This window comes from Saccopteryx leptura, chromosome 2, assembly GCF_036850995.1.
Source record: "Saccopteryx leptura isolate mSacLep1 chromosome 2, mSacLep1_pri_phased_curated, whole genome shotgun sequence".
Taxonomy (NCBI): domain Eukaryota; kingdom Metazoa; phylum Chordata; class Mammalia; order Chiroptera; family Emballonuridae; genus Saccopteryx; species Saccopteryx leptura.
The window spans coordinates 377277976-377305197 of record NC_089504.1 but is presented as its reverse complement, the minus strand read 5'-3'; the positions used below and the strand labels follow the sequence as shown (position 1 = coordinate 377305197).

Genomic DNA, 27222 nt, shown 5'->3' with positions numbered 1-27222 from the left:
TCTGTCTAAGACTCACTCTTGATGCTTGTCTCGGTCACATGATACATTTATCCGTCCCACCCTAAAGGCCGGACCGTGAAAATATTTTCTGACATTAAACCGGTCCGTAGCCCAAAAAAGGTTGGAGACCACTGCTGTAAACCATCCTAATCAAGAAAGCAGAAGAGGACTAGCTAGTAATGCTTGATGAAGGAAAGCACAGGAAGGAATCTATTTATAGGCACTGTTGCACTTCCTTTGTTGTCAGAGCCCGTGGGTGGCTATCCCTCCCTATCGTAACTGGTCAGAGGGCTGACCATAGAGGAGGATGTAGCTGGAGAACCCAAAGGTCACATAGAAAAGCAAAATCCCAGAATCAGTCAGCTTGGCTGCTTGTTACCTTTTACGTAAGTGCGTTTGTAATAAATGTTCAGGATTTATTCTCTGTGATTTGAGAATTGGTAAAAAAGATACATAAAGCCTTGAATGTTAATTCGTATCATTAATATTTCCATTATGATTTTTGAAATCAATTTCTAAAGAACTTAGTTGCCAAACAGTATCTCTGTTGTAACTGGGCTCCCAGGAAATTGGCAGTTTGTGGAAAGCCAGTTTTACTCTTCTCTACCTGTAGAGGCCCTTCCTTCTGATTGAGGTTCAGGTTCATGGCAGAAACGAAGAGGTGGCAGTTATTAATTACTGCCACGGGCAGCTTTCCTGGAAGTTGTACCTTTCCCAGTTACCTTCGGCTTTTAAATGTTTCTGGATTTTGATTGGGCTGCTGTTGATACTTACTATTTGATCACAGTATGTTCTTTTTCAAGATTCTTTTGGTTATTCTGGGTCCCTTGCATTTCTATATGACTTTTAGGGTTTGCATATCAGTTTCTGGAAATAAATGCTGGGGGTTTGACAGGATTGTGTGGAATCTGTACATCTGTTTGAGAAGAATTGACATTTTACAACATTAAGTCTTCCAGTCCATGAACACAATGTATTTCCATTTATTTAGGTCTTCAATTTGTTTCAGTAATATTTTGTGGTTTTCAGTATAGAATTCTTTTTTTTTTTATAGCAGGAGAGACAGGGACAGACAGGAAGGGAGGGAGATGAGAAACATCAACCTAGTTGCTCATTGATTGCTTTCTCATATGTGCCGTGACTGGGGGCTCCAGCCGAGCCAGTGACCCATTGCTCAAGCCAGCAACTTTGGGCTCAATCCAGTGACCTTTGGGCTCAAGCCAGCAACCATGGGATCATATTTATGATCCCACGCTCAAGTCAGCAAACTCGGGGTTTTGAACCTGGGTCCTCAGAGTCCCAGGCTGAAGCTCTCCATGCGCCACCGCCTGGCCAGGCTTCATTCAGTGTACAATTCTTATTACACTTCCTTGGTTAAGTTTATTCCTAAGTATTTTCATTCTTTGATGTTACTGTAGATGAAATTTTCTTCTTAATTTTGTTTTCAGATTATTTACTTTTAGTGTGTAGAAATACAATTGATACTTGATTGTTGATCTTGTACCCTGCAACTTTGCTAACCTCATTTACCATCTATAAATAGACATAAGTTTACTCTTTCGTTTGCAATCCATCTGACTTTTATTTCTTTTTCTTACCTAATTGCCCTGGTTAGGACCTCCAGTACAGTTGAATTAGAAGCAGGGAGGTGGGCATCTTATCAGTTACTCCCTCATGGGCAAATATGGAAATCTCATTATTTGTTTCTGATTAGCGCTATTGCTCACCTATGGCTAAAGTTGAATGGTACTTTTTTGCAAAAAGGTCATTGTTATTCAGAGTTAATGAAAAGCTGTTTCTGCTTTTTAAATTTTTCTCTGTTGTTACAGACATATTTGAAGACTATTAGACCTAACCTGCTTGCTCTTCATTCTTTATGAATAGGCAGTGTGGCCAGTCAAGTATTCCACCCAGTGATGTTTGACAAATGTGTACAGATTCTAAAGAAGAGCTGGCCTCAGGAATCTAACTTGAATCGGAAAAGAAAGAAAGAACAGCCTAAGAACTGCCAGGCTAACTCAAGAGGGCAAAGAAAAAGAGGAAAGCCACGCAGGAAAGAGGATATTGAGGTAAGAAGAGGAATAATAAACATCTGTTGCAACACATGATTTTGATTAAAGAATTAACTTTATATTAAAATATGGTTTCAGGCATAATGATTATAATGAAAGGGTCCTAGAGTACCATCAGCTCTCCAGAGGACTAAGTTGCCTCTTGGGCTTCGTATACTACCAAGAGTACGTTTCTACCTTGCCAACTTTCCAACCTCCCTATCATCTCTCCCCAGCCTTGTACCCAAGTGTGCTTGACAACTTGTTAACAGGTATATTTGTACATTATCTCATTGTCATTAGAGAGGGTGGTTGAAGTGTCCTGAGGACTCAGGTCCATTAAAAGTATAATGGCTAGGTAGGATGGTAGAGGTTCCTTGATGTTGTAATTTCTAAGACTCGTTAGATTTGTCATTGACACAAAGACATAGAGCTAGAAACTCTTGTAGCTGTCATTGAGTCCAGTGATTTATCACTGAGACTGTGGAGACTTAGAGCAGTCAAGGGGCCTGGTCATTTCAGCAACTCACAACCCCCCTAATGAGTCACTGGATTTGATTTGAGTAAATTGAAAACCGTGGGGCAAAGTGTTAGGCATTGTTTTACTATCACTTGTATGTTTCTTCATCATCTAGATGGATGAAATTATAGAAGAAGAAGATGAAGAGGACATTTGTTTTTCTACCTGGGACCTTTGTCAGATTCGAAAAGCCATCTTTCACCTTTTGAAGAACTTTTTAAGGCTTCTCTCCAAGTTTCCCTTGAAAGAGAAGCCACAGTGTATACAGAATTGTATAGAGGCAAGTGAAAATCCCAAGAAGCATGGGGCAGTCTCAAAGGGCACAGATGAGGGCTAATACCTAATGAGTGAGAAAAATCAGGCTTCTTCTTGGTATCTGTTTTCTAGGTCTTTGTGGCATTAACTAATTTTGAGCCAGTTCTTCATGAATTTCATATTACACAAGCCAGGTGAGCCATTAAATCTTCCAAGCTAAAATGTAAATATAGTATAATAAATTTTGCACTAACAGAAATATAAATGCCACCTGACCTGTGGTGGCACAGTGGATAGAGGGTCGACCTGGAATGGTGAGTTCGCCAGTTTGAAACCCTAGGCCTGCCTGGTCAAGGCACATATGACGAGTATTCAATGAACAACTAAAGTGAAGCAACTCTGAGTTCATACTTCTCTCTCCCCATCCCTCCCTCTCTCTCTCTTCTCCCTGTAAAATCAATAAATAAAACCTTATAAATAAATAAAAGAAGTATAAATGCCATTTTTAACTAAGTGGCACACAGGTAGAATTTATTCAGTTAAATATGACTCATAGTGTTAAGGGAATATTCCAAGTAAAATCATAGCCATTAACTAATCTGGTCTTTTTTTTTAGAAACCTTAACCAAACAAAGTACATACCAGAACTGGCCTATCATGGATTGTACTTGCTCTGCTCCCCAATCCACGGAGAAGGCAACAAGGTAAAGGAGGCAAGGATCTAATTTAGTTACTGGTTAAATCGAAAACACTTAGTTGTACAGTGGAACAACATTAGAAGCATTTAATGTAATGCCATTTAACTTACAAGGTTATTTTCATGACTTTATAGATCATTTGTATAATAGGAAGTATAACCATTTCTATTTTTTGCCTGTTTTTTATTACAAAGCTTATATCTAAACACTTGGTGGCCACAGCAGGTTAGTGTTTGGTTTAATACATAAAAAGTGGTTTCTCATAATAAAAAAAAAAGTGGTTTCAGTATGAATTAGGTAGGAAGAACAGGTAAGCTGAACAGAGCAGCTTTTTTAAAAATATAGTTTTACAGAAATATTACTTTTATAGAAATATTCACCAAATTGTTCTAAAAAAGGAGAATAGGCAGCCCTGGCCAGGTAGCTCAATTGGTTAGAGTGTTGTCCCCATACACCAAGGTTGCCAGTTCAATCCCCAGTCAGGGCACATGCAAGAATCAACCGATGAATGCATAAATAAGTGGAACAACAAATCAATGTTTTTATCCATCTCCCTTCCTCTATCTCTAAAATCTTTTTTTTTTTTTTAATTAAAAAAAAATAGTTTTCTAGTTTCCCTTGGCAATTCAGGTATGCTTCGGTAACTTTATTAGTATTTGTATTATTCTACAGGATTGTACTGGTTCCATTCCTGTTAAGAGTTCACTTATGGATTTTGGCCCCCTCCTTCCTGCCCCAAGTTACCTGCAGGGGTCTCAAACTCGCGGCCCGCAGGCCGCATGCGGCCCACCGAACAATTTTGTGCGGCCCGCAGACTAATCCACGAAGTTCAAAATATTTTGGATAAAATTAGGTAAGCCTAGGGGATTAGTCTGCGGGCCGCACAAAATTGTTCGGCGGGCTGCATGCGGCCCGCAAGCCGCGAGATTGAGACCCCTGCATCACTACTCTAAACATTTGAGTTAGGATTAGTTTAGCATTATGGTATTACTAAACTCAAATGTCATTAATAAAATAAGATTTTGTAAAAAAGTATGGTAGACTAAGGTCATTCATGTGGCTTTTGGTGGCTGTGATGTATTTAACATCTAGGAAACAGTAACAAGGTGGTTAAAAAGAAGGTTTGGGGCACTTGGGGTAATTAAAGTGCGTTTCTGTTCGGATTCTGGTTCCACCACTTACTCTGTGTCCTTGTGTGAGCTACTCAACCTTGTGAAAGCCTCAGTTTTCTCCTCTGGACAAAACGCCTAAAAGGCTTACCTTCCTCACAGATGAAAGCGATGCTTGTCAGTTGCTCAACACAATGCCTATTGTTTAAAAAAACATTCCATTTTTTATTATCTTATTATTATTTCTATGATATGGATGTGTTAGAATTCATAGTACGGCTTTAATTTTCATGCCCACTTTTTTTTTTAAGATTTTAAAGAATAGAATGGATGAAAAGTACCCTTTTAGGTTTACCATGTGTCTTTAAAGATGTAGCATTTTTTAAATGAGGAAGTACTGACTTGGTGTTAGGCAACTTTGGCCTTTAATTAGTTGGCTTTGGACAACTCACCTTTAGAGTCTGTTTTATATGTATAAACGGGAAATAATATGTGTAAAATGGAAATTCCTTGTTATGGAATTGTAAGGTTTAAGAGGAAGTATAGTAAAATCTAGTAATAGATATGAATGTGCTTGAAGCAATCCCTGCTACATGGTTGGTTTTTAGCAAATGTTTTGTTTACTGGATGAATAAATGAATGATTTACTGGATGAAAATAAATGACATGAGATGATATATCGGACGGTCCTTTGTAAACTTTAGGTAAAATACAAGTGTGAATATCGTTCTTTTTTCCGTTTTCCTATAAGTGATTATCAGTAGCATTCTTTGCCATCTGTAAGTGACAGCTGATTCTTTTTGCCTTGATGTGAGGATGCAGAGGAATCTACACGGTATTCGTATCGTTATCTGTAAGCGGTGTTTTCACACTCTTTACATTGGGCACTTATTGAATGCCTGATAACTTTCTGAGAAACACATCCGTACCCTGTCTTCAAGGATTCTCCGTTATGCCTTAAATGGAATTTTCTTTTCTCTTCTAGGTTATCAGTTGTGTTCTCCATCAAATGCTAAATGTAATACTAATGTTAGAAGTAGGTGAAGGATCCCATCACGGCCCCCTGACTATTACTTCATCAGTCATCAGTAGCAGAAACCAGGCAGTCCAGTTTATCAGGTGAAGCCTTAGCATTTTTTTCTAATCCTCTGGGCCCATTATAACCAAGATTTATATCATCTATGGAAACTAAAAATCTCTGGCGTGTGTGTGGTTTGGGAGGGGGGGTCACAATAAAGCACTTTACAGCTCATGTGGGTCATGTGGTCTGGGGCACTACGGGTCACCTCTGCAGTGGAGCCTGTTGAAGGGATAAGGGATCAGTAGTTGTGGGCCCACACCAGCCCAGCTTGATTTTTGCCAGCCTGGAAGGTTAGCCTCTGAGCCGGGCTGGTTGCATCTTCTCTGTTCCGTCGTCTGCTTCGGTATTGACCACTCCAGCAGGTCTGCCTCCTCCTGCCCTCTAGTTCTCTCTCCTCCGAGTCTCTTTCCTATTGTTTGTTCCTCGCCGCTCTGTCCTTGTTTCTTGTCACTTTTCTATTCTCTTCCTCCTACAGAAAGTGCTTGCTTGATGAAAGAATTAAGGTGTTTTTTACTTCTTTGGCAATAATCGATAGACTTTTTCCCTAATGAGTCACTTAGCTTCACCTAAAACGTTCCATGCTTTTAGTGTTATTGGGAAAGACATTTGCTGTCATTGACTCTTTTTCTTCCCCTCCCTTATTGAATATCTGGTGGTTGAAAAAAAAGTAGTCAGTACGTACATGAGTCTGTACATACTATGTGTAATGCAGTTAGTTGAAGATTTGGGGATGGTAAAACCTAGGTATAAACTGTCATTAAATAAAGAAAACGTTTTAAATGGAACCCTGACTTTGATTTTTTTCGTCAGAGTTCATGATGGAGTAGTACTCCTATAATGGTGCATGTAAACTTAACTAAAAATGGGTCAAATGTCAGCATTAGAATAATTTCTTGGGGTAACATTTGGAGAGGTGCTGTTTCAAATGCACTGAATTAGTTGCATTTCACTAAACTACCACGAGATGGTGCTGTGTCTCCGTCTACTTACCCCAAAATGATATCTTTTAAGAGTCTTAATATGAAATTTGCTAAATAGTCCAAATAGCCCTATGAAGATTGCACATTTGGTCTTCCTTGACTGTAACTGTCTGCTTAGCAATATCTCTCTGAAATTCTGCTTGAGAGTAGGAAATAGTTTCCTGCTATGACACTTTGTCTTTACTTTTTACTCGCTGTGGGGACAGATTGCTTTTAATATTTAGGATTTCTAAAACATAAGTACAGTGGTTTTTGAGAGGAGTCAAAGAAAATGACTATTTTATTGTAATTATAGGTATATTGTAAACAAGAGATGTATTATCTATTTCTTTCTTAATAGCTCACTTGTGGATGAACTAAAGGAAAATGTATACCCAGTTCTTCGTATCTTATTGCAGCACATCTGTGCTAAGGTACTAGTTGCTTTAATAATAATTACTAAAATTTATAATATATATGTAGTAAATGTGTATGTTGTCTATGTGTTTTTGTTCTTAGGAATGAGTCTGTGTCATCACTAAGATGTAGTTTTGTTTAATATATTCACTAGGTTTCCCTAGACAGTATTCTTTTGGGAATAAAAAAAACCTTTTACTTTGGAAGTTTTCAAATATATAAAGAAGAGACTAGGGTGATGAGCATCCATCTTCAACAATTTTTGTCAGTTATACCTCTAAAAGGTATTATTCCCCAAACATGTGCACAGTGGATTTTTTTAAGCATTATTTTATTTATTTGTTTATTTTGTGACGGAGACAGAGTTGGAGAGAGGGACAGACAGGAAGGGAGAGAGATGATAAGCATCAATTCTTCGTTGTGGCACCTTAGTTGTTTGTTGATTGCTGTCTTATATGTGCCTTGACCAGGGGGCTACAGCAGACTGACTCCTTGCTCAAACCAGCGATCTTGGGCTCAAGCTGGTGAGGCTTACTCAAACCAGATGAGCTCACGCTCAAGCTGGTAACCTCGGGGTCTCAAACCTGGGTCCTCCGCATCCCAATCTGATGCTCTATCCACTGCGCAATCCCTTGGTCAGGCCACACTGGATTTTTTAAAACAAATTTCATTATAGTCTTTCTCATGTAGGTACTTATATGTATCTCTATAAAGGATAATAACTCTTCAAAAACATAATCACAAAATGCACAGTAATTCTTTAATATTACCAGATATTCAGTTAATGTGCAAATTTTTATGATTATCTCTTAAGTTTTTATAACTGTTCAGACAAATAATTCTTAACTTAAATTCTATAGATCCTAGGGGTTCATAAACTCCCTGCAATTGTATTAAATTTACATTTCTGAGGAGAGGGCCTATAAATTTGTAATAAGTTAGTTTTCAAAGGGGCCTGAAACCTAAAATTAGTCATTTTATATCACACTTAAAGATCACTGAGCTAGTTATAGTCCCGTTCAGGTACTTTCCACTCATTACAGCATGTTTCAGGTGTCTAGGTTGACAGCTTCCCAGTGTTTATGTTTCAGGTCGTCGATAAATCAGAGTATCGGACCTATGCAGCTCAGTCTCTGGTACAGCTGCTCAGCAAACTGCCTTGTGGGGAATATACTACATTCATTGCCTGGCTTTACAGATATTCACGAAGTTCCAAGGTAAGAGACGCATCTGCATACAATCTTGGTTCCTGGTTCTGTAACCTTCTAATGACAGGCAGCACTGATTACATACGGGGTCCTTTGGTGTTTATTCCTGTGTGATGGAGATTCTTGTGATTTTCCTTTACCAGATCCCACACAGGGTTTTTACTCTTGATGTTGCCTTAGCTCTGCTGGAACTGCCAGAAAGAGAGGCAGACATCACAGTCTCCTTGGAGCATCAGAAGTTCTTAAAGCATAAGTTCTTGGTGCAGGACATCATGTTTGATCGTTGTTTAGACAAGGCACCGACTGTCCGCAGCAAGGCATTGTCCAGTTTTGTACATTGCCTGGAGTTGTCTGTTAACACTGCATCGGATAGCATACTGGAATTTCTGCTTAACAGTAAGTGTGGTGATCATCGTGAAATGGAATTGGTCTTATGCTTATCAAGCATTGGACTACCAGGGAGTCAGTCTTTGTTGTGGCAAAAATAATCAATATGGTATGACACACTTTTACAAACTTACTTCAGTAGATTGTATTGTTGAAATATTTTTATACATTTGAAAGGCCATTTTAAGTACTTCACAGATTCATGTTTTAGAAGTGAGATTGCTGGCTGCCTTCACTATTACTTTGCATTGTTGGGTAGTAGCCGTATTGTGCCTCATTCATTTCAAATGCTACTCAAGGAGAACATTATTAGTTATCAGCAGTTTAGAGTTTGTTGTCTCTTTAGGCCTAATTGTTTTTGGTTTTGATTCCTCTGAATATTTACTTAGGGTTTATGATACTCTGACTTTTTCCTTCTTCTCTATCTGCTTGTTTTTAGGTCCTACAGTTTTAGGAATAGAGAGCTACCCTGGTACTTTACTGAAAAATTCATCAGGTAATGGGTCAATATATTTTTACATACTGAATAATCGTCTTCTATTTTTTTTTTTTTTTAAATGAGAGGAGGAAAGATAGTGAGACAGACTTTAGTGCACTCTGACCGGGATCCACCCAGCAAACTCATCTGGGGCTGATGCTCCCAACCAAGCTATTTTTAGTGCCTGAGGTAGAGGCTCCACAGAGCCGCCCTCAGCACCAAGGGCCAGTGTGCTCGAATCAGTCAAGCTATGGCTGTGGTAAAGGAAGAGAGAGAGAAGGAGGAAGGAAGGAGAAGCAGATGGTCACTTCTGTGTGCCCTGACCAGTAATCAAACCCAGGACTTCCACATGCCAGGTTGATGCTCTACCACTGAGCCAACTGCCCAGGGCCAAATAATTATTTTTTTATTTAAAGGACTAGCTGGATATTTGAAAGGTTCTTCTAGCTCTATTTTTATCTAATATAATATTGTGCTTTTTTCTTCAACAAATTGAAATTCATTTCAGTAATGATGTGGTAACTTAAGTGTATAATATGCCATATTTATATTAATAAAAGGTGTAATAAATATTTACTTTAATGACTGATCCCTTTTTCTAATTTATTATTTTTAAGTTTTTTCCTATCAGAAGCAGACACCTAACACTTCTGGAATTTCAGGGGTGACGAATAATACAGACAGCAGGGAAACAGTTGGCTCTAAGGGTACGTTGGATTTTCTCACAATCAGATAAGTAATCACTATAAGTAGAATCTAAACGCCTTACATATTTTTTTCTGATTAATTCACTCTACCCCCCCCCCCCCCATGTCCACAGCCAAACTTATCCCCAGGCCCCAGGGCAGGAACCCAGAGCCCATGAGCAGTGGAGCTTTGCTGTAGCAGCATCTGGGCCAGCCCCTGCTATGGGGGTGCAGGGGCTGTGGATACAGCTTTTAATAAGATACAGTTCTGTTTCTTAAGAAGAAGTGGGAGAGGCAGATATGTGTATATAAATTGGTGTTAATATTTGTTTTCACATTTGGTAGAATTCTTTAGTAATTCCTGGGCTTTTGTGCATATGTGGGAAGTTTTATGGTTATTAATTCGTTATCTTGACTTGTTATACGTGTATTCAGACTTTCTATTTCTTCTTGGATCAGTTTCTATAGTTTATATTGTTTTAGACATTTGTCTATTTCATCTAGGTTACTTAATTCGTTAACATAAAATGTTTATAGTATATTTTTACTTTTTTAAAAATTTCTGTAAGGTTGGTAATATTCCTTTGTTCATTCCTGATTTTAGCAATTTGAATCTTCTCTCTTATTTTCTTATTTGGTCTGTTAGTTTGTTTATTTTGTTATCTTTTCAAGGAACTTGACGTTTTCATTTCTTTTCTGTGTTGTTCTCCATTCTCTGATTCATTTTTTAGTTTGCTTTCTTAGCGATCAGCAGTTCTCAACATGTGTTGAGTACTAAGTGTTCTTCAGCACATCATGAAGTTAATACTGTTTTCATAATAATCTGGAGACATTATTTAGCTCTGCACTCGTGATTTTCCCACAAGTATAAATTGAGGTTTTCCAGAGATGCCATGACGTGAAAATGTGACAGATCACAGGCAAGAGGAGAGATGAGAGTCCAGCTGCCTTTTATTAGGCCAGACTTAAAGAATTTGCAAAAATATAAAACAATGCCATTCTTTTTACTAATTTTTTTAAGTACAGTTATTTTATTTAAAATATATTCTTCATATAGGCATGTCTTTTATTTCAAATGAATTATTTGTTTTATAATCCTCAGTTTAAATTTCTAATTTAGATTAAAGCATGTAATTCAAGTTTTTAAAAAAAGCTCTTAGGAGCCTTCAGTAATTTTTAATAGTGTTGTAAAGGGGCCTGTGATTGAAAAGTTTTAAAGCTGCTGTTATATAGTTATATTATTTAGTCTTTAAAAAATACCCTGTGGTTTAGATATTTCTACTTGTAGCTAAATGAAAAAGAAGATCTAAATAATTTATTCAAAATTTTAGACATAGGAGCCAGTAAAACTGAATTTTTAATATTCTAGAATTTTTGCCCTTTTTTAACTCTAATTCTATCCTTTTTTCATTATGAATAGCTAATTATTTGAATTTTTACTGTTTCTACCTCATTTTATACTCTGATTTTTATTAAAAAGGTAATTAGTCAGTTTCTTAGATTTTCTCGGTATTTTAAGGTGAGGTGTCAGCTACTGTACAGTCTTTTCCAGACTCTAATGACTGGCATTTCCTCCACAGAAAGGTGTGTCATGGCAATGCTGAGAAAGAGAATCAGGGATGAGAAGACCAACGTTAGGAAGTCTGCACTCCAGGTCTGAGTCTTTTCTAGACATTCTATAATGTGCTCTCTTTTTAAGCACTAAAAGCTTAGAAATGCAAGAGAATTTAAAAAAAAATCCTCCTGCCATATTAGTTACTTGATTTACTTTTCACTTAACATCAGTTCAACTTGATTCTGTTGAATCTCAACTACATTAAGTGAACTTACCTGTTTTTAAGTGTTCCTGCTGAGTTGCTCACTTTTTTTTTTTTTTTTTTTTACAGAGACAGAGAGAGGGATAGATAGGGACAGACAGACGGGAACAGAGAGATACGAGAAGCATCAATCATCAGTTTTTTGTTGTGGCACTTTTTAGTTGTTCATTGATTGCTTTCTCATATGTGCCTTGACTGTGGGGCTACAGCAGACTGAGTGACCCCTTGCTCAAGCCAGCGACCTTGGGTTCAAGCTGGTGAGCTTTGCTTAAACCAGATGAGCCCGCGCTCAAGCTGGCGACCTTGGGGTCTCAAACCTGGGTCATTCGCATCCCAGTCCGACGCTCTATCCACTGCACCACCGCCTGGTCAGGTGGTTGCTGGCTTTTTAATAATCACAAATTTATATCCTTAGAGTTGGATTCTTAGCTTGGGGCCCATGCACAGATTTTGATAGGGTTTGTGAAACCACTGAAAGTGTTTGTAAATACTTGCTTATGTAAAGTGTATGTCATGTTTTCTTTGGAGAGAGGCCTTAGCTCTCATCAGATTCTAAACGGTAGGATGCTCCTGGGAGAAGGGATAGATCCTTGACCTTAAAAATGTTAAAAACCATGAACATGAAGGAAGTATTTATGTCTCTAGTTTGTCTTTTTGCATTTATACTGCATGTAAGTCATCACTTCATGTTGTCTGTGCACCTTCTAGGTGCTGGTGAGTATTCTGAAACACTGCAACATCTCAGGTATGACAGAAGAGCTATCAATTCTTCAGGAGCAGTGCCGGGACCCTGCAGTGTCTGTCCGGAAGCAGGCTTTACAGTCTCTTACTGAACTTCTTATGGTGAGGGGCAAGGCGTTATGTGTCTAATGCATGGTATTTTACATTAAAACATAATTTAGTGTAATAATTGCTTGTTGCTAAATATTAAGTTGACTGGAGGAAACTCTACAAGTTTATTATACAGTATAAGAGAAAAGAAGAAGAATATTTTAATTACATAGGATAGATTGCATTTCATATTACACATAATTAGGAACTAAAGCTAGAGAATGCAAATGGTTAGCCTTTCTTGACTTCAGCTCAAATCTCACATAGAAATAGGAATTTTAAAATTAATTTAGTTAGGCCAAAGGCCTAGATTAAATTTTTTTTTTAGTGAGAGAGACAGAGACAGAGGGAGAGTCAGAGAGAAGGACAGATAGGGACAGACAGATAGGAAGGGAGAGAGATGAGAAGCATCAGTTCTTCCTTGCAGCACCTTAGCTATTCACTGATTACTTTCTCATATGTGCCTTGACCGGGGGACTACAGCAGAGCGAATGACCCCGTGGTTAAGCCAGCAACCTTTAGTCTCGAGCCAGTGACCATGGGGTCATGTCTATGAGTCTGCACTCAAGCTGGATGAGCCCACGCTCAAGCCGGTGACCTTAGGGATTTGAACCTGGGTCCTCTGCGTCCCAAGCTGACGCTCTATCCACTATGCCAACGCCTGGTCAGACTAATTTGTTCATTAAGCCTTATATAGGTGTTATTGCCAAAGGAACAGAACCAGTAATCCTAGATATAATTTATTGCTTCCAAGTAATTAGCTTTTGAAAACTTTTAGGGCATATTTTTTCTTTGCTTCATGGTAAAAGGCATTAAACAATGCATTTTTTTTACTTCTCTGGTAGCATTTATTCTAATTAATTCTTGGGATAAATATTTATTATTTGCCTTCAATCTCGAACTACCAAAAAGTACTGATTTATTACTAATAACAAAATAATGACTTTATAAGTTTAAAATTACAATATGCACTGATTGGCAATAACGAGGGATTGAACTTCGTTTTCATGTATCATTAAAATATTGTGAGTTTTTGTGTTTTTTACTTTTATGATCTACTTGTAGTTGTGTGTGCATCTAGTTTTAACATGTCTCAAAACATGGATCATAACTTCACTGATTTGTAGTTAGACTTTTAATAGCGTTAGGCTTCTTTATGACTTCGTAATTTTTACTCCTAAAGGCCCACCCGAGATGTGTTCAGATACAGAAAGCCTGGCTGATGGGGATCACCCCAGTGGTGATGGACTGTGAGAGCACGGTGCAGGAAAAGGCCCTGGAGTGCCTTGACCAGCTCCTGTTGCAGAACATTAAGCATTTCAATAAGTTTCACAGTGAAGATGACAGCCAGGTGCTAGCTTGGGCACTGCTTGCTCTCCTCAGCACAGAAAGCCAAGAATTGAGGTATGTGAATTCTGACTTAAGGACAATTTTAATTAATAAATTTCTGTATTGATCTGGGAAAGTCAGCTTTCTAAATTACTTAGTATATTTGGAGAGTCAATTTTGGTCTGTTTTTCTTGACCTAATTCAAATCTCTCAGCATTTTTGTGCTGACTCTTTTGTGAAGCTTTTGATCACTTCCTTTTCTTTTCTCTGAGTGTGCTCCAGTTTTAAGTTGGTATCTTAATACAGATGTAATAAAAAGCACTGATGGATATGGTTTGTTAACTTTTCTCAATGTTAGTTATTTTGAAAGATAACTTTATAGTTTTTACAAGTTAAACATTTTCTACCATTTTACTGGATTGGTTGACTTATTGACACTGCAGTATTTTTTTCCATTCAATAACATTTTTTTTGTTGTTTTGTGTTTTTTTACAAAGACAGTCAGAGAGAGGGATAGATAGGGACAGACAGGAACGGAGAGAGATGAGAAGCATCGATCATCAGTTTTTCATTGCAACACCTTAGTTGTTCATTGATTGCTTTCTCATATGTGCCTTGACTGTGGGGCTACAGCAGTCCGAGTAACCCCTTGCTTAAACCAGCGACCTTGGGTCCAAGCTGGTGAGCTTTGCTCAAACCACATGAGCCTGCACTCAAGCTGGCGACCTCGAGGTCTCGAACCTGGGTCCTCCACATCCCAGTTCGATGCTCTATCCACTGCGCCACCGCCTGGTCATGCCCGTTCAATAACATTTAGTGAGCAGACATACACAGTGAACATTGTAGTGAGCATTTGCAATGATAAATTTTCATCTATTCTGCAGTAATCCTAGAACTAGTGTGTGTTTGTGCTACGTTAACTGCCTTTTCCTTTTTTAAAAAAAATTATATAAGCAACACTTCTCTATTTATTTACATGTAGTTATGAAGGAATTCTACAATAGAACGAGTAATATACTCAGTATCATAAAATCCTGTTCTGTGGCACTGGCAAATCACATTAATGCTCTGGGTCTTAGTTTCCTAGTTTGTAAGAACGGCCAACTGGACCACGCAATCTCTTAAGGTTTTGTAAGTTTGGTGTTAAAACTCTATACATGAAAATGTGTTCACTCATTACTTTCTCTGTACCAGCTACATACTTTACTTTCCTGAAATCCTAGATGAGGGGGAAGTTAGCCAGCCATAAAATCAACTATTTTTTTGCTTTTCATACACATGCCCAACCTATTTAAGCTTCAGGGAAATGAAGAGTAGTAGTCATTCTTCACCAAAAAAACAACAAAACAGGAGAAGCCACTGGGAGGTTTATTCATTTATTTTTCTGTTTAAGAAACTTTTATGTTGAAATATTTATACAATAGGCATAGAAAAGCATACAAACTACAAGGTCAATAAATACTGAAGGTTGTTGGAAATCAGTGCACTTTCTCTATTCAAGTTGCTCAGTCTAATGGGAAGAGACAAAATAAATTCTCGGTTTTAGTAGAAAATGACTTAGTTACAGGAGCAAATTTTTTATACACACACACACACACATTTTTTTTTTTTTTTTTAGCTTAGAATGGCATCCTAAAAATGGTGGCATGAGTTAACTCATTCCCAGAGGTGGATTAAGTAGAAATGAACCAGGTGGTCACACTAGTGAGGTTTTCCAGACAGAAAATAGCAGTGCAGGCCCTGGCCATTTGGCTCAGTGGTAGAGCGTTGGCCTGGCGTGCAGAGGTCCCGGGTTCGATTTCCGGCCAGGGCACACAGGAGAGGCGCCCATCTGCTTCTCCACCCCTCCCCCTCTCATTCCTCTCTGTCTCTCTCTTCCCCTCCCGCAGCGAGGCTCCATTGGAACAAAGATGGCCCAGGCGCTGGGGATGGCTCTTTGGCCTCTGCCCCAGGCACTAGAGTGGCTCTGGTCGCAACAGTGCGACGCCCCGGAGGGACAGAGTATCGCCCCCTGGTGGGCGTGCCGGGTGGATCCGGGTCGGGCGCATGCGGGAGTCTGTCTGACTGTCTCTCCCCGTTTCCAGCTTCAGAAAAATACAGAAAATATAAAAATTAAAAAAAAAAGGAAAATAGCAGTGCAAAGGCTTAGAAGCCTACAGGCTCCAAGAGTACTAAAATAACTGGTCAGTGGGATTGCCGTTGGCTGAGGTATGGAAAGCAGAGGTTGGACCATTGGGGAATGAGGGAGAGAAAGGCTGGCTATGGAAGTCCGGTTATAAATGTGTACTTGCGATACTTTGTCCTAGTCAGAGTGGAGAGCTCTTGGTAATGAACGAGGTCACCCAGAGTTAGGTTGTAGAAAGAGAAGGGGACTAAGACTAGAGCTTATCAAAAGCTGCAATTAAAGTGATTAGAAGAAAAGGCATTAGTGAAGTGAAAAAAAGAGATAAATACCAGAGTTTAAGGGCAAAAAAAAGTGGCCAATCATGTCTAGTAGCGGTCACATAAAATGAGTACTGAAGAGTGTCAGTTGGTTTTGATATAGGATAGAGGACAACGAGGCTTTTGAAGAGAACTAGGTTATTGTGTGTTGAGTCACATCCTGACTTGGTAAGGGATGGCTTATAATCAGCTGTGGAGCTGAGGGGCAAATTGGGAAGTTTTTCGGGAACTGCGCAACTTGAGGAGTTATTACAGAGGCGCCAAATTTGAGATTTTGAAGTTCAGAGAATTCTTTTTTCCCATTCTGTTGGCTTGCTATAGTAAACATCACTTATTTTGTTTGTGATTCTTATAAATTTTAAAATACTGTTGATTGGCATGTATCTAGATTTTGGAAAGTCATCAGATAAAAATTATGTTGTAAACTATCTGCAATAAGACTAGACATATCTAGATTTTTTAAAGCTATTTCAAGAACTTACTACATGCCAGAATTTTTTTTTTTTTTTACTTTTCCGAAGCTGGAAACGGGGAGGCAGTCAGACAGACTTCCGCATGCACCCGACCGGGATCCACCCGGCACGCCCACCAGGGGGCGATGCTCTGCCCATCCAGGGCGTCGCTCTGTCGCGACCAGAGCCACTCTAGTGTGCCTGGGGCAGAGGCCAAGGAGCCATCCCCAGCGCCCGGGCCATCTTTTTGCTCCAATGGAGCCTCGGCTGCGGGAGGGGAAGAGAGAGACAGAGAGGAAGGGGGGGGGCTGGAGAAGCAGATGGGCGCTTCTCCTGTGTGCCCTGGCCGGGAATCAAACCTGGGACTCCTGCACGCCAGGCCGACGCTCTACCACTGAGCCAACTGGCCAGGGCCATGCCAGAATTTTAAACATATACTATTTCACTTACTTTTAGCATCTCTACGAAGAAGGTCTCATACCCTTGATAAAAAGGGGAACATTGATTGCAGAGGGAAAGGGGGATAGAGATAGGAAGAGGGGTTAAAGAAGGTGAAATGGGAATGGACAGAGACTGCATGGGGCATAAGGCATAATGGAGGGGGTTGAGGATATTATATGAGTGGAACACTAGAACCATGTTAACACAAATAAATAAATAATAAATAATAAATAAATAAATAAATAAATAAATAAATAAAGAACATTGAGATCAAATCATTGACATGTCAGGTTGAGACTCAATCCTATCTGACTTCCAAAGCCTGTTTCTTTTCCTGGACCACATGGCAAATAAAAGCAGTTCCCATCCTCATATAAATACTTGACTGCTTTTGGGGGACATACAAGCCTGTTGTGCCAGCCACTCTGTTAGAGGCCACAGATACAAAAGGGGGGGAGGGAGGTGCCCATTTCTAGGCCTCAGGAAGCAAGGCTATTTGTATACAAAAGCCAGAGCATATAAAATGAAATAATAGGAGTACTATTTTGAGTTCACATCAGCCCTGCTGACACTTATAACAATTCCATCCAGAGAGTTGCTGAGATTTTTCCCCAAGTGCCAAAAGTCAGTCAGTTAGAAAATCACCCCCTGGGATCGATCTGCAGTTCCTTTCTGGCTCCATGTCATGTTTCTGCACTTTACTTCTGGTCAAAATGAGTATTTTCCCACATCTCCCAGGGCTGAGATTTTATCAATAGCTAATTTATTAATAAAACCACTTATTAACTTGCATATGCTTATTGTGGATAAATATGCTTATTTTGTTACAGTTGCCTTTTGCAATCTTTGAGAATTCCTTGTTTTTTCATTTCATGAGAAAGTGTGTGTGTGTGTGTGTTTTCCTAGTAGTCAGAAAACTTAATTGGAAGGAGTGGGTTTTTTTCTCTTCATTTAAACATATATATAATGTTATATTTGTCTCATGAATGGTAAGATCTCTTTTAGTGGGAGGAAGGAAAATAAATGTTTTAAAAACTGACATAACACAAACTCTACAATACAACAGAAGCATTTTGTTGTTTTATTTTTAAAAGATTTGAAATACGTATTTCTGAGTGGTACTGGCAAGTCATAGCAAAATTTAGCTCATTTCATATCACTGTATTTAGCCTGACCTGTGGTGGCACAGTAGATAGATTGTCAACCTACAATGCTGATGTTGCCGATTTGAAACTCTGGGCTTGCCTAGTTAAGGCACATACGATAAGCAACCAATGAACAACTGAAGTGAAGCAAGTATGAGTTGATACTTCTTGCTACCCCCTCCTTGTAAAATCAATAAATAAAGCCTTTTTTAATTTTTTATTTATTTTTTTATTGATTGATTTTTAGTGAGAGAGGAAGGAGGGGAGATAGGAACATAGATCTTTTCCTATATGTGCCCTAACTGGGGATTGAACTGGCAACCTCTGTACTTTGGACAGTACTCTATCTAACCAAGCAACCCTGAATTATATGTATATTGTATTAATGCCTGAGAAACAAATGGTCTTTCCTTTTAGCAAATCTAAACATGGTCTTCCATCACCAGGTCCAAGTACCAGGTGTCAATGCAGGAACTGAGCAGAAAAGAGAGGTACTCTGCTACATTACTTTATTGAACAAGTGTCAGATGTGAAATCAGAATTACCACGACATATTCTGTTGACAGATGGCCACTTGAATCAGAACACAGGTTCCCCGTTTATTGGCTCACAGGAATCCCTGGCGCTGACCCAATTTGTAAAGCAAGGATGCGTGTCAGACCATTTCACTGCTCCAAAGTCATTTGTATTTTCATTTTTCAAATACCTCATTTTATTTTAGACATGACTTTAGAACTGCTCAGCACTATTCCCTAGTTCTATAGTTTGATATTCAAAAAGCTCAGCAGACACATTATAATTTTAAAATCAAACAAACTAATCACAAGAACAACAAAAAAGTATACTTGCTGTATGATTTCCTCACCTTACTACTAATAATAATCCTGATTCTACCTAGCACACAACACTTACTGTTTCCCTTGTTGGATCAAGTACCTCAAAGGATCTAACTAGAGGAAGTATCAATATATACCATGTTTTCCTCCAGATAATAAGTACAAGAGAAAAAATAAATCAGTCATCAACAAAAAAATTCTTCAAAAGAGTAAGCTCTATGCTAGAAAAATCCTTTTCTGCTAATATTACAAAGTCATCTTTTAAAAAAAAAAAAAAACCGATATGAAGAGAAAACGATGATTAAGAAAATTAGTTCCTTACCAAAAGGTCTTCGTCCATATTTCCAGCTCCATCCTCCTTCAGCACGATGTTGGAGAGGCAGTGCACACAGGTGGAGAGGACATCCCCACACACCTGCTTCAGTAACTCCTGTGGCAAGTCAAAGGTCACCTCTGAAGATCCTATACTTCTATCAGACTACTCAAGAAACATAATTTTCTCAAGAAACTCTAGGATCTTCAAATGAATAAACCATAAGCCAAGGAAAACTAGCCATCAAGTTTTTGTATCTTTGTTCTTTTAGCAATCTGGCAATTGCTGACGTGAAATTTACAAAGAACTATATACATGTATATATCTTAGACATGTACACACACACACACACACAGATACACACATGCTTTTTTCCTTCAACATTTGCCCTATAAGAGCAAAGTGCATATATCTGGGAAGATCTAGTATGCTATTTTATAACAGACCTATAACAGCAATGCTCCTCCAATAATAAAAATATCGTAATTTGTCTGACCTATGCAGAATTATGGTGAATTAACCACTGTAATAAACAGGTTTAGTAAAAAGTAAATAGTTGTTATTCTTCTGAAATCTCTTTCTGACCAGTGCTCTAAATAGAATCTTAAAATACCTGTATATATATATGTTTTTTATATATATATATATATATATATCACTATGTTTAAATGTTCAGATGTCATTTCTCTTCAATCCTTCCACTGAAAAAGGGATAAGTGTCTACATTTTTTTTGTCACTAAAACTTTATAAACTCTGGATGTATTTGTGACTGGTAACATGACCTCTATGTTTGTATATAAATTTTATAGGGACTGGGGATGGGAAGGTTTTCAGATGAATTATGAAATTTTATTATTTGCTTTAAAAAATAAATACTTTATGAGGGCAGAAATAAATATACCTCTTTCTGTATGATAAAATTAAAAAGATCCCTAGTTTGGTATCAAATGGGCCACTAACTAGGAACCTCTCCTTGGCTGTCATATGTGAGGAGTCCAGGAACAGCAGAAATTGATAACCTGGGAAGGGGCTGAGCTCACAGTTTTGTATATCTATAGTTACAGTTCTGCTTTCTCATCTTTTTTCCCAGCCGCTATTTAAATAAGGCTTTTCATATCTGGTCCAAGAAACATAAATTCTCATCTACTTTTATCGACAATATGCTGTCCCACACGGGCACAGAACGCTCTGCACCAGCCTGGATGCTGCTCTCCAAGATTGCTTGCTCATCTCCCAAGCTGGACTACTCCAAAGTAATGGAGTCCTGGGAGAAAATCAGCAGGTTTGCATTCTTACAGTTTAGCTACCAATGGACTAAAGTTTATGTACTATGGAAACGGGTTATTTTATAGCTACTCTCATACACAGATCTTTTCCTTAAGTTCGGGCTTAAAAACAAGCATGAAACGTAGGAATAAGTTTTTAACTCTCAGTTTACTCTTTGTCCAAGTACTTTAAGTGCCCTCATGCTCTTACAACTTGAATCCCAAACCATGTTACCCTGGTATTAATCATCCAGAAGAAAAGTATTTTGTTGGCAACAATATTTACTTTTGTTCTGTATTGATATTTCTCCTGCCCTTTTCTTAGTCAACAGAATCCCAATTCAAGCACCTTAGGACATATTCTGTGTGTTATCGGGCATATTGCAAAGCATCTTCCGAAGAGTACCCGAGACAAGGTGACTGGTGAGTGTCTCTTGGAGAATCTTGAAAAGGCGTTACCTTTCACTTGATGTACGTATGTTTTGAGCAGTTGGACTTAAACAGTTTGACTTCCCTTTTAGATGCTGTCAAGTGTAAGCTTAATGGATTCCAGTGGTCTCTAGAGTTGATCAGCTCAGCTGTTGATACTTTGCAAAGACTCTGTAGAGCCTCTGCAGAGACACCTGTGGAGGAACAGGTATGCCACAAACCCTCCTGGCTATGTTTGTCGTTTGTACTTAGTAGGCATATTGCTGTTTTGAAGTTTGAGCAGTGTTCTCTATAGAGAACCTGTCGGGATGAGTAGTCCGCAGCAGCTACTACTACAACAAAAGGGAACACTTACTGTGACAAGCAGTTGACCTTTTCCAAGAAGATCTTGGCTGCTAGAGACATACGTGTCCCTTAGAAAGTCACCACCTTGGTGGAGAACTCTGCACGGTTGTCTTTTAATAACAAAGCTGTAGGTTGGGCGCTGGTGAGAGCTTTGCATGTCCTCCTGCATATCCAGGGGACACTTGGTAAGTTACATGATTGTTTAACCACCATGCTCTACAGCTGGAACTAATACATAAGAATGTTAAATGTAAACTGTAATTGAAATAAATATATTTGGACCATAATGACGGTTAGCCAACAGTTTGGCAGACATTGATAACCTTTGTGGTAGTTCTGCTAGGTCAGTGGTAGTCAACCTGGTCCTTACCACCCACTAGAGGGCGTTCCAGCTTTCATGGTGGGCGGTAGCGGAGCAACCAAAGTATAAATAAAAAGATAGATTTAACTATAGTAAGTTGTTTCATAAAGATTTATTCTGCCAAACTTAGCGAAAATCCAACATAAAGTACTTGATTAAGTAATTATTATTATATGCTTTAACTTGCTGTAACTCTGCTTTATAAATTTTATAAAGTAAAGTTACTTCCCTACTGTATAAATCACCATTACTGTGGAACCGGTGGGTGGTTAGAAAGTTTTACTACTAACAGAGATACAAAAGTGGGCGATAGGTATAAAAAAGTTGACTACCCCTGGGCTAGGTCCTGGGAAGGTAATTAAGACAGAGTTTCTCCCTAAGGCTTCTACAGAATAGTTGGGGAGATGTGTAAGTGAACAGTTCATTTCAATGTGATATAATTATTCCTAAAATAGAAATGTGCATCAGGCAACGTGAAATACAGGGGTGGGGCCACTTATCTCAACCTGAGGGTTTTGTAACGGCCGCTTCAAGAAATTGAAGTCAATGAGTTGCAGTATGTGATCAGGCTCCCTCCCTGTCTAGTGTAGTTAGTTGTAAGCTACAGTAGATTTCAGAAGAATAACAACTATTTACTTTTTACTATGCCTGTTTATTACAGTGGTTAATTCACCATAATTCTGCATAGGCCAGACAAATTACGATATTTTTATTATTGGAGGAGCATTGCTGTTATAGGTCTGTTATAAAATAGCATACTAGATCTTCCCAGATATATGCACTTTGCTCTTATAGGGCAAATGTTGAAGGAAAAAAGCATGTGTGTGTGTGTGTGTGTGTGTGTGTGTGTGTGTGTGTGTGTGTACATGTCTAAGATATATACATGTATATAGTTCTTTGGTAAATTTCACGTCAGCAATTGCCAGATTGCTAAAAGAACAAAGATACAAAAACTTGATGGCTAGTTTTCCTTGGCTTATGGTTTATTCATTTGAAGATCCTAGAGTTTCTTGAGAAAATTATGTTTCTTGAGTAGTCTGATAGAAGTATAGGATCTTCAGAGGTGACCTTTGACTTGCCACAGGAGTTACTGAAGCAGGTGTGTGGGGATGTCCTCTCCACCTGTGTGCACTGCCTCTCCAACATCGTGCTGAAGGAGGATGGAGCTGGAAATATGGACGAAGACCTTTTGGTAAGGAACTAATTTTCTTAATCATCGTTTTCTCTTCATATCGGTTGTTTTTTTTTTTTAAAAAGATGACTTTGTAATATTAGCAGAAAAGGATTTTTCTAGCATAGAGCTTACTCTTTTGAAGAATTTTTTTGTTGATGACTGATTTATTTTTTCTCTTGTACTTATTATCTGGAGGAAAACATGGTATATATTGATACTTCCTCTAGTTAGATCCTTTGAGGTACTTGATCCAACAAGGGAAACAGTAAGTGTTGTGTGCTAGGTAGAATCAGGATTATTATTAGTAGTAAGGTGAGGAAATAATACAGCAAGTATACTTTTTTGTTGTTCTTGTGATTAGTTTGTTTGATTTTAAAATTATAATGTGTCTGCTGAGCTTTTTGAATATCAAACTATAGAACTAGGGAATAGTGCTGAGCAGTTCTAAAGTCATGTCTAAAATAAAATGAGGTATTTGAAAAATGAAAATACAAATGACTTTGGAGCAGTGAAATGGTCTGACACGCATCCTTGCTTTACAAATTGGGTCAGCGCCAGGGATTCCTGTGAGCCAATAAACGGGGAACCTGTGTTCTGATTCAAGTGGCCATCTGTCAACAGAATATGTCGTGGTAATTCTGATTTCACATCTGACACTTGTTCAATAAAGTAATGTAGCAGAGTACCTCTCTTTTCTGCTCAGTTCCTGCATTGACACCTGGTACTTGGACCTGGTGATGGAAGACCATGTTTAGATTTGCTAAAAGGAAAGACCATTTGTTTCTCGGGCATTAATACAATATACATATAAATCAGGAATAAAGATATCAGTATCATTGGAATTCAGACATTTTAGGTCAGGGGGCCATGTTTAGAATGGTCTTGATCCAGGGTTTCTAGACAATCTTGCTCTTCTAATTTGTCTGTAGTCACTGCCCAAACTCAGGAAAATGCTTCATATGACCAGTCAGTATTTACTGTAAGATTTTTTTTTTTACTCTCAAATATATCACCAAAATCTATTCTTTAGTCAAAATATACCGTAAATGGGGTTTTACCCAATAGTCTTTATATATATTAGTCTTTACTTCACTTTTCTTTATATATTATTTAAATATTCCTTTAATTCACTAACGTATAGTATGTTCAGGAATTTTTTAAAACAAACTTCTTATTAGCTTTCTTAATCTAAAATAAGCCTTTATTTACCATTTTGCTATTTAGCATCAGCCCTTCATTTGGGGATTATTAAAGGCAGGATTACTTAACTCTCAAGCTGTATGTCCTTGAAACACACAGTGGCAAGGGTGAGGAGCAGTGCTTACAAGTTTTTGGTAGGAATCTAAACAGTAAACTCATCTGGGAGACAATTTGAAAATATGTTTTAAAATGTACAACAGTTTATATGTCCTTTAACCCTGCATGTCACTTTTAAGAAAGGAGAACCTACCCAAAGGAACAAAGGTATTCATCAGCCCCAATGCAAACAATAGCAAAGAACTGGACACAACATAGATGTTCATTAAGAGTGGAATTATGCAATAAATTGTGCATAATTGTTAAGAATCCATAATTCTTAACATACTTAGGTAGTGATTAAATGTATTTATTGTGTGTAATGACACAAATGGGTGTCTAATATTGAAAATAATAATTGCAAATTTCAGAATACTATGATTGGTAAGTGCTCTTGGTAAGCAAACATAAAGCCATGTGACTAAAAATACTTTGAAAAGAAAGTTATACAAAATAATAACGATGTAAGCTTTAGGTGGTGGGATTATAAATTGGTAGTTCTAGGTCCCCCTTTACCCACTTTAACTTGCAGAAGTATCTAGATGTAGCTGATAAATTTATCTGGTCACCCTAATTTTGGATTAATTTTATTAAGTAGTGACTGAATTTTTAAAATGTCTACTTTTATGAAAGAAATAGTTGTTTTAAATTGGGGAATAAAAAGGTACTCCACTGACGTGTCCTTAATCTAGCTAGAGTTCATTTTTCTTTCGCTTTATTTTTACTGCAAAACCAATTGTCTTTGCAGGTGAAATATATTTTTACCTTAGGAGATATAGCCCAACTGTGTCCATCCAGAGTGGAGAAGCGAGCCTTCCTTCTGATCCAGTCCATTCTAGCTTCTTCTGCTGATGCAGATCAGTGTAAGGCACTTAAAAGAATCCTTGGCAGATGCCATCTTAAGTCTGGGTTCACCCCTGAAATGCTGTAAATAAGCCCATTTTTCTGTCCCCGTAGTAACATCCTTTCAAGGAAGCAGCGAAGCCCCAGCTTCTCAACCGCTCTCCCAGTTCAGAGGCTCTGTCATGCCTTCTGTGATTAGAGCGCACGCCATCATTACCTTGGGTAAGTAAGAAGAGCGTGTGGGGAATATCGCTGTGCAGTCTAGGTCCCTGGGTAGCCTTTTGTCTTAAATGAGCCAGTAACAAGTTGTATAGTGCTGAGCATCTGTTTACTCCAGTTCTTGGGAGTTCTGAGGCAGTTCTGAGAGGCGCACACAGCTCTGCAGGTGCACCAGAGTGCTGACAATGAGAACCTCTGGGTTGGCAACTGCCCACATCAGACTCAAGGTGCGCCCTGTAGGGAGCTTTTGTTGTTATGTTAATCTGTTACAATTATGCCTGTTCCTGAGATTTGTTTTTTACACCTATAATGTAGCATCATAAAGTCTATTCATCAAGTACTGTGTGACAGATACTACACTGAGTTCTGAGAATGAAAAAAATAAATTTACAGTTCAGTTTATGAACAGAGATGGTTTATTTGCTACTTCCGGGAACTGGTGGATGCAGTATTAAGCATGTTTCTTCATGGACTCAAACTGGTGTTACTTGAAAACACTAACCCCTATAGTTTAATTCTTTTTTTCTTTAGTATGATTGTGTATTTTATGCTGGATAAGAGCCATGAATGTTTTTTGCAATATTTTTTTACATCTGATGAGAATTGCAAATAAGAGCAAAACATTCCTCAGCCATGTTACACACAGATACCCCACAGATAAAACTCAACAGCAGCCTTCTCCTCTGAAAAAGAAATAAAGTAAATGAGATTATATCATTCTTTCCTAATTATCTAGTTCAGATTTCAAGTTCATCATTAATTTTATTGGTCATCTTCCAGGTAACTATATAACTCCAAAATTCAACTGTTGACTTTAAAAGGAAGATAATTTTACTACAATGAAGGAGTATATATCTCATGAGATCCTGGGGGGTTGGAGAAGATGTTTTATCTTAGCTAGTTTGAATTTTCTAATATTTAATATGAGTTGGTCTGCCTTTGATTTCTTTTTCTTTCTTTCCTTTTATATATATATATATATATATATATATTTTTTTTTTTTTTTTTTTTTTTTTTTTTTTTTTGTGAATGTTGACATGCTGTCTTAACTTTGATTAAATAAAATAAATAGCAACATATCCCTGGAGAAAACTTTGGCATCTGTGCCTTATTAGAATAGAATCAAGTCATGAATCATCCTCTCTATGATAGGTAAGCTGTGCTTACAGCATGAGGATCTGGCCAAGAAGAGCATCCCGACCCTCGTGAGAGAGCTGGAGGTGTGCAATGATGTGGCCATTCGCAACAACGTTGTCGTTGTCATGTGTGATCTTTGTATCCGGTACACTGTCATGGTGGATAAGTACATTCCCAATATCTCCATGTGTCTGAAGGACTCGGATCCGTTCATCCGCAAGCAAACGCTCATCTTGCTTACCAATCTCTTGCAGGTTTGTATGAGAATTAGACCGTCATGTTTTTCCCTTGGACATCGCCTCTAGTTTAAGGGAATATTGAAGTAGCATAAGAAATGTGCTGCTTGTAGTAGAATATAAAAATAATTAGCCTCATCTCCAGTTTCAAATAATCACTCTTTTAATGTTCTGCACAGCCTTTTAAACAGATTGTTACTGCCTACTAATTATTTTCGGTGTTTGTTCAGATATCCTGTCAAGCAGCGTACATTTTCATTTTTGTAAATAAGTGCCATGTAGGAAGCACACTCAGTAGACAGTTCTAATTCCAGTTCCGTTCTTCTTGGCTCTTGAGGAGGCCGGTGTTTCTCAGGTGTGACCTCTTTGTGTGTAAAGTGCAGCTCACAGTGTCTTCCCTGGCTGTCTTGCAGAGTTGCTCTGAGCGTCCAGGGTGACGTTTAGTGTGTGAAAGAGCCTGG

General features: G+C 38.2%; 1 protein-coding gene and 1 non-coding gene across 2 annotated transcripts in view; one reads left to right on the top strand and one right to left on the bottom strand.

Annotated features, from left to right (window-relative positions):
• The window catches only part of NCAPD3 (non-SMC condensin II complex subunit D3), a 52952-nt gene that overhangs the window by 6700 nt on the left and 19030 nt on the right, over positions 1-27222 (top strand). Inside the window, exons 4-23 of the mRNA XM_066365270.1 lie at positions 1885-2069; positions 2687-2851; positions 2959-3020; positions 3443-3530; positions 5619-5752; positions 7035-7107; positions 8182-8307; positions 8442-8694; positions 9125-9181; positions 9781-9870; positions 11430-11503; positions 12375-12509; positions 13681-13901; positions 20547-20738; positions 21047-21144; positions 21243-21358; positions 22941-23048; positions 25075-25189; positions 25284-25391; positions 26541-26779. Of these exons, the coding sequence (XP_066221367.1) occupies positions 1885-2069; positions 2687-2851; positions 2959-3020; positions 3443-3530; positions 5619-5752; positions 7035-7107; positions 8182-8307; positions 8442-8694; positions 9125-9181; positions 9781-9870; positions 11430-11503; positions 12375-12509; positions 13681-13901; positions 20547-20738; positions 21047-21144; positions 21243-21358; positions 22941-23048; positions 25075-25189; positions 25284-25391; positions 26541-26779 (2639 nt within the window). The remainder of the gene's footprint in view (positions 1-1884; positions 2070-2686; positions 2852-2958; positions 3021-3442; positions 3531-5618; positions 5753-7034; positions 7108-8181; positions 8308-8441; positions 8695-9124; positions 9182-9780; positions 9871-11429; positions 11504-12374; positions 12510-13680; positions 13902-20546; positions 20739-21046; positions 21145-21242; positions 21359-22940; positions 23049-25074; positions 25190-25283; positions 25392-26540; positions 26780-27222) is intronic.
• On the bottom strand, positions 9972-10100 carry LOC136396070 (small nucleolar RNA SNORA5). Its single transcript, XR_010749495.1, has one exon. It is a non-coding gene; the product is annotated as a small nucleolar RNA SNORA5 (small nucleolar RNA).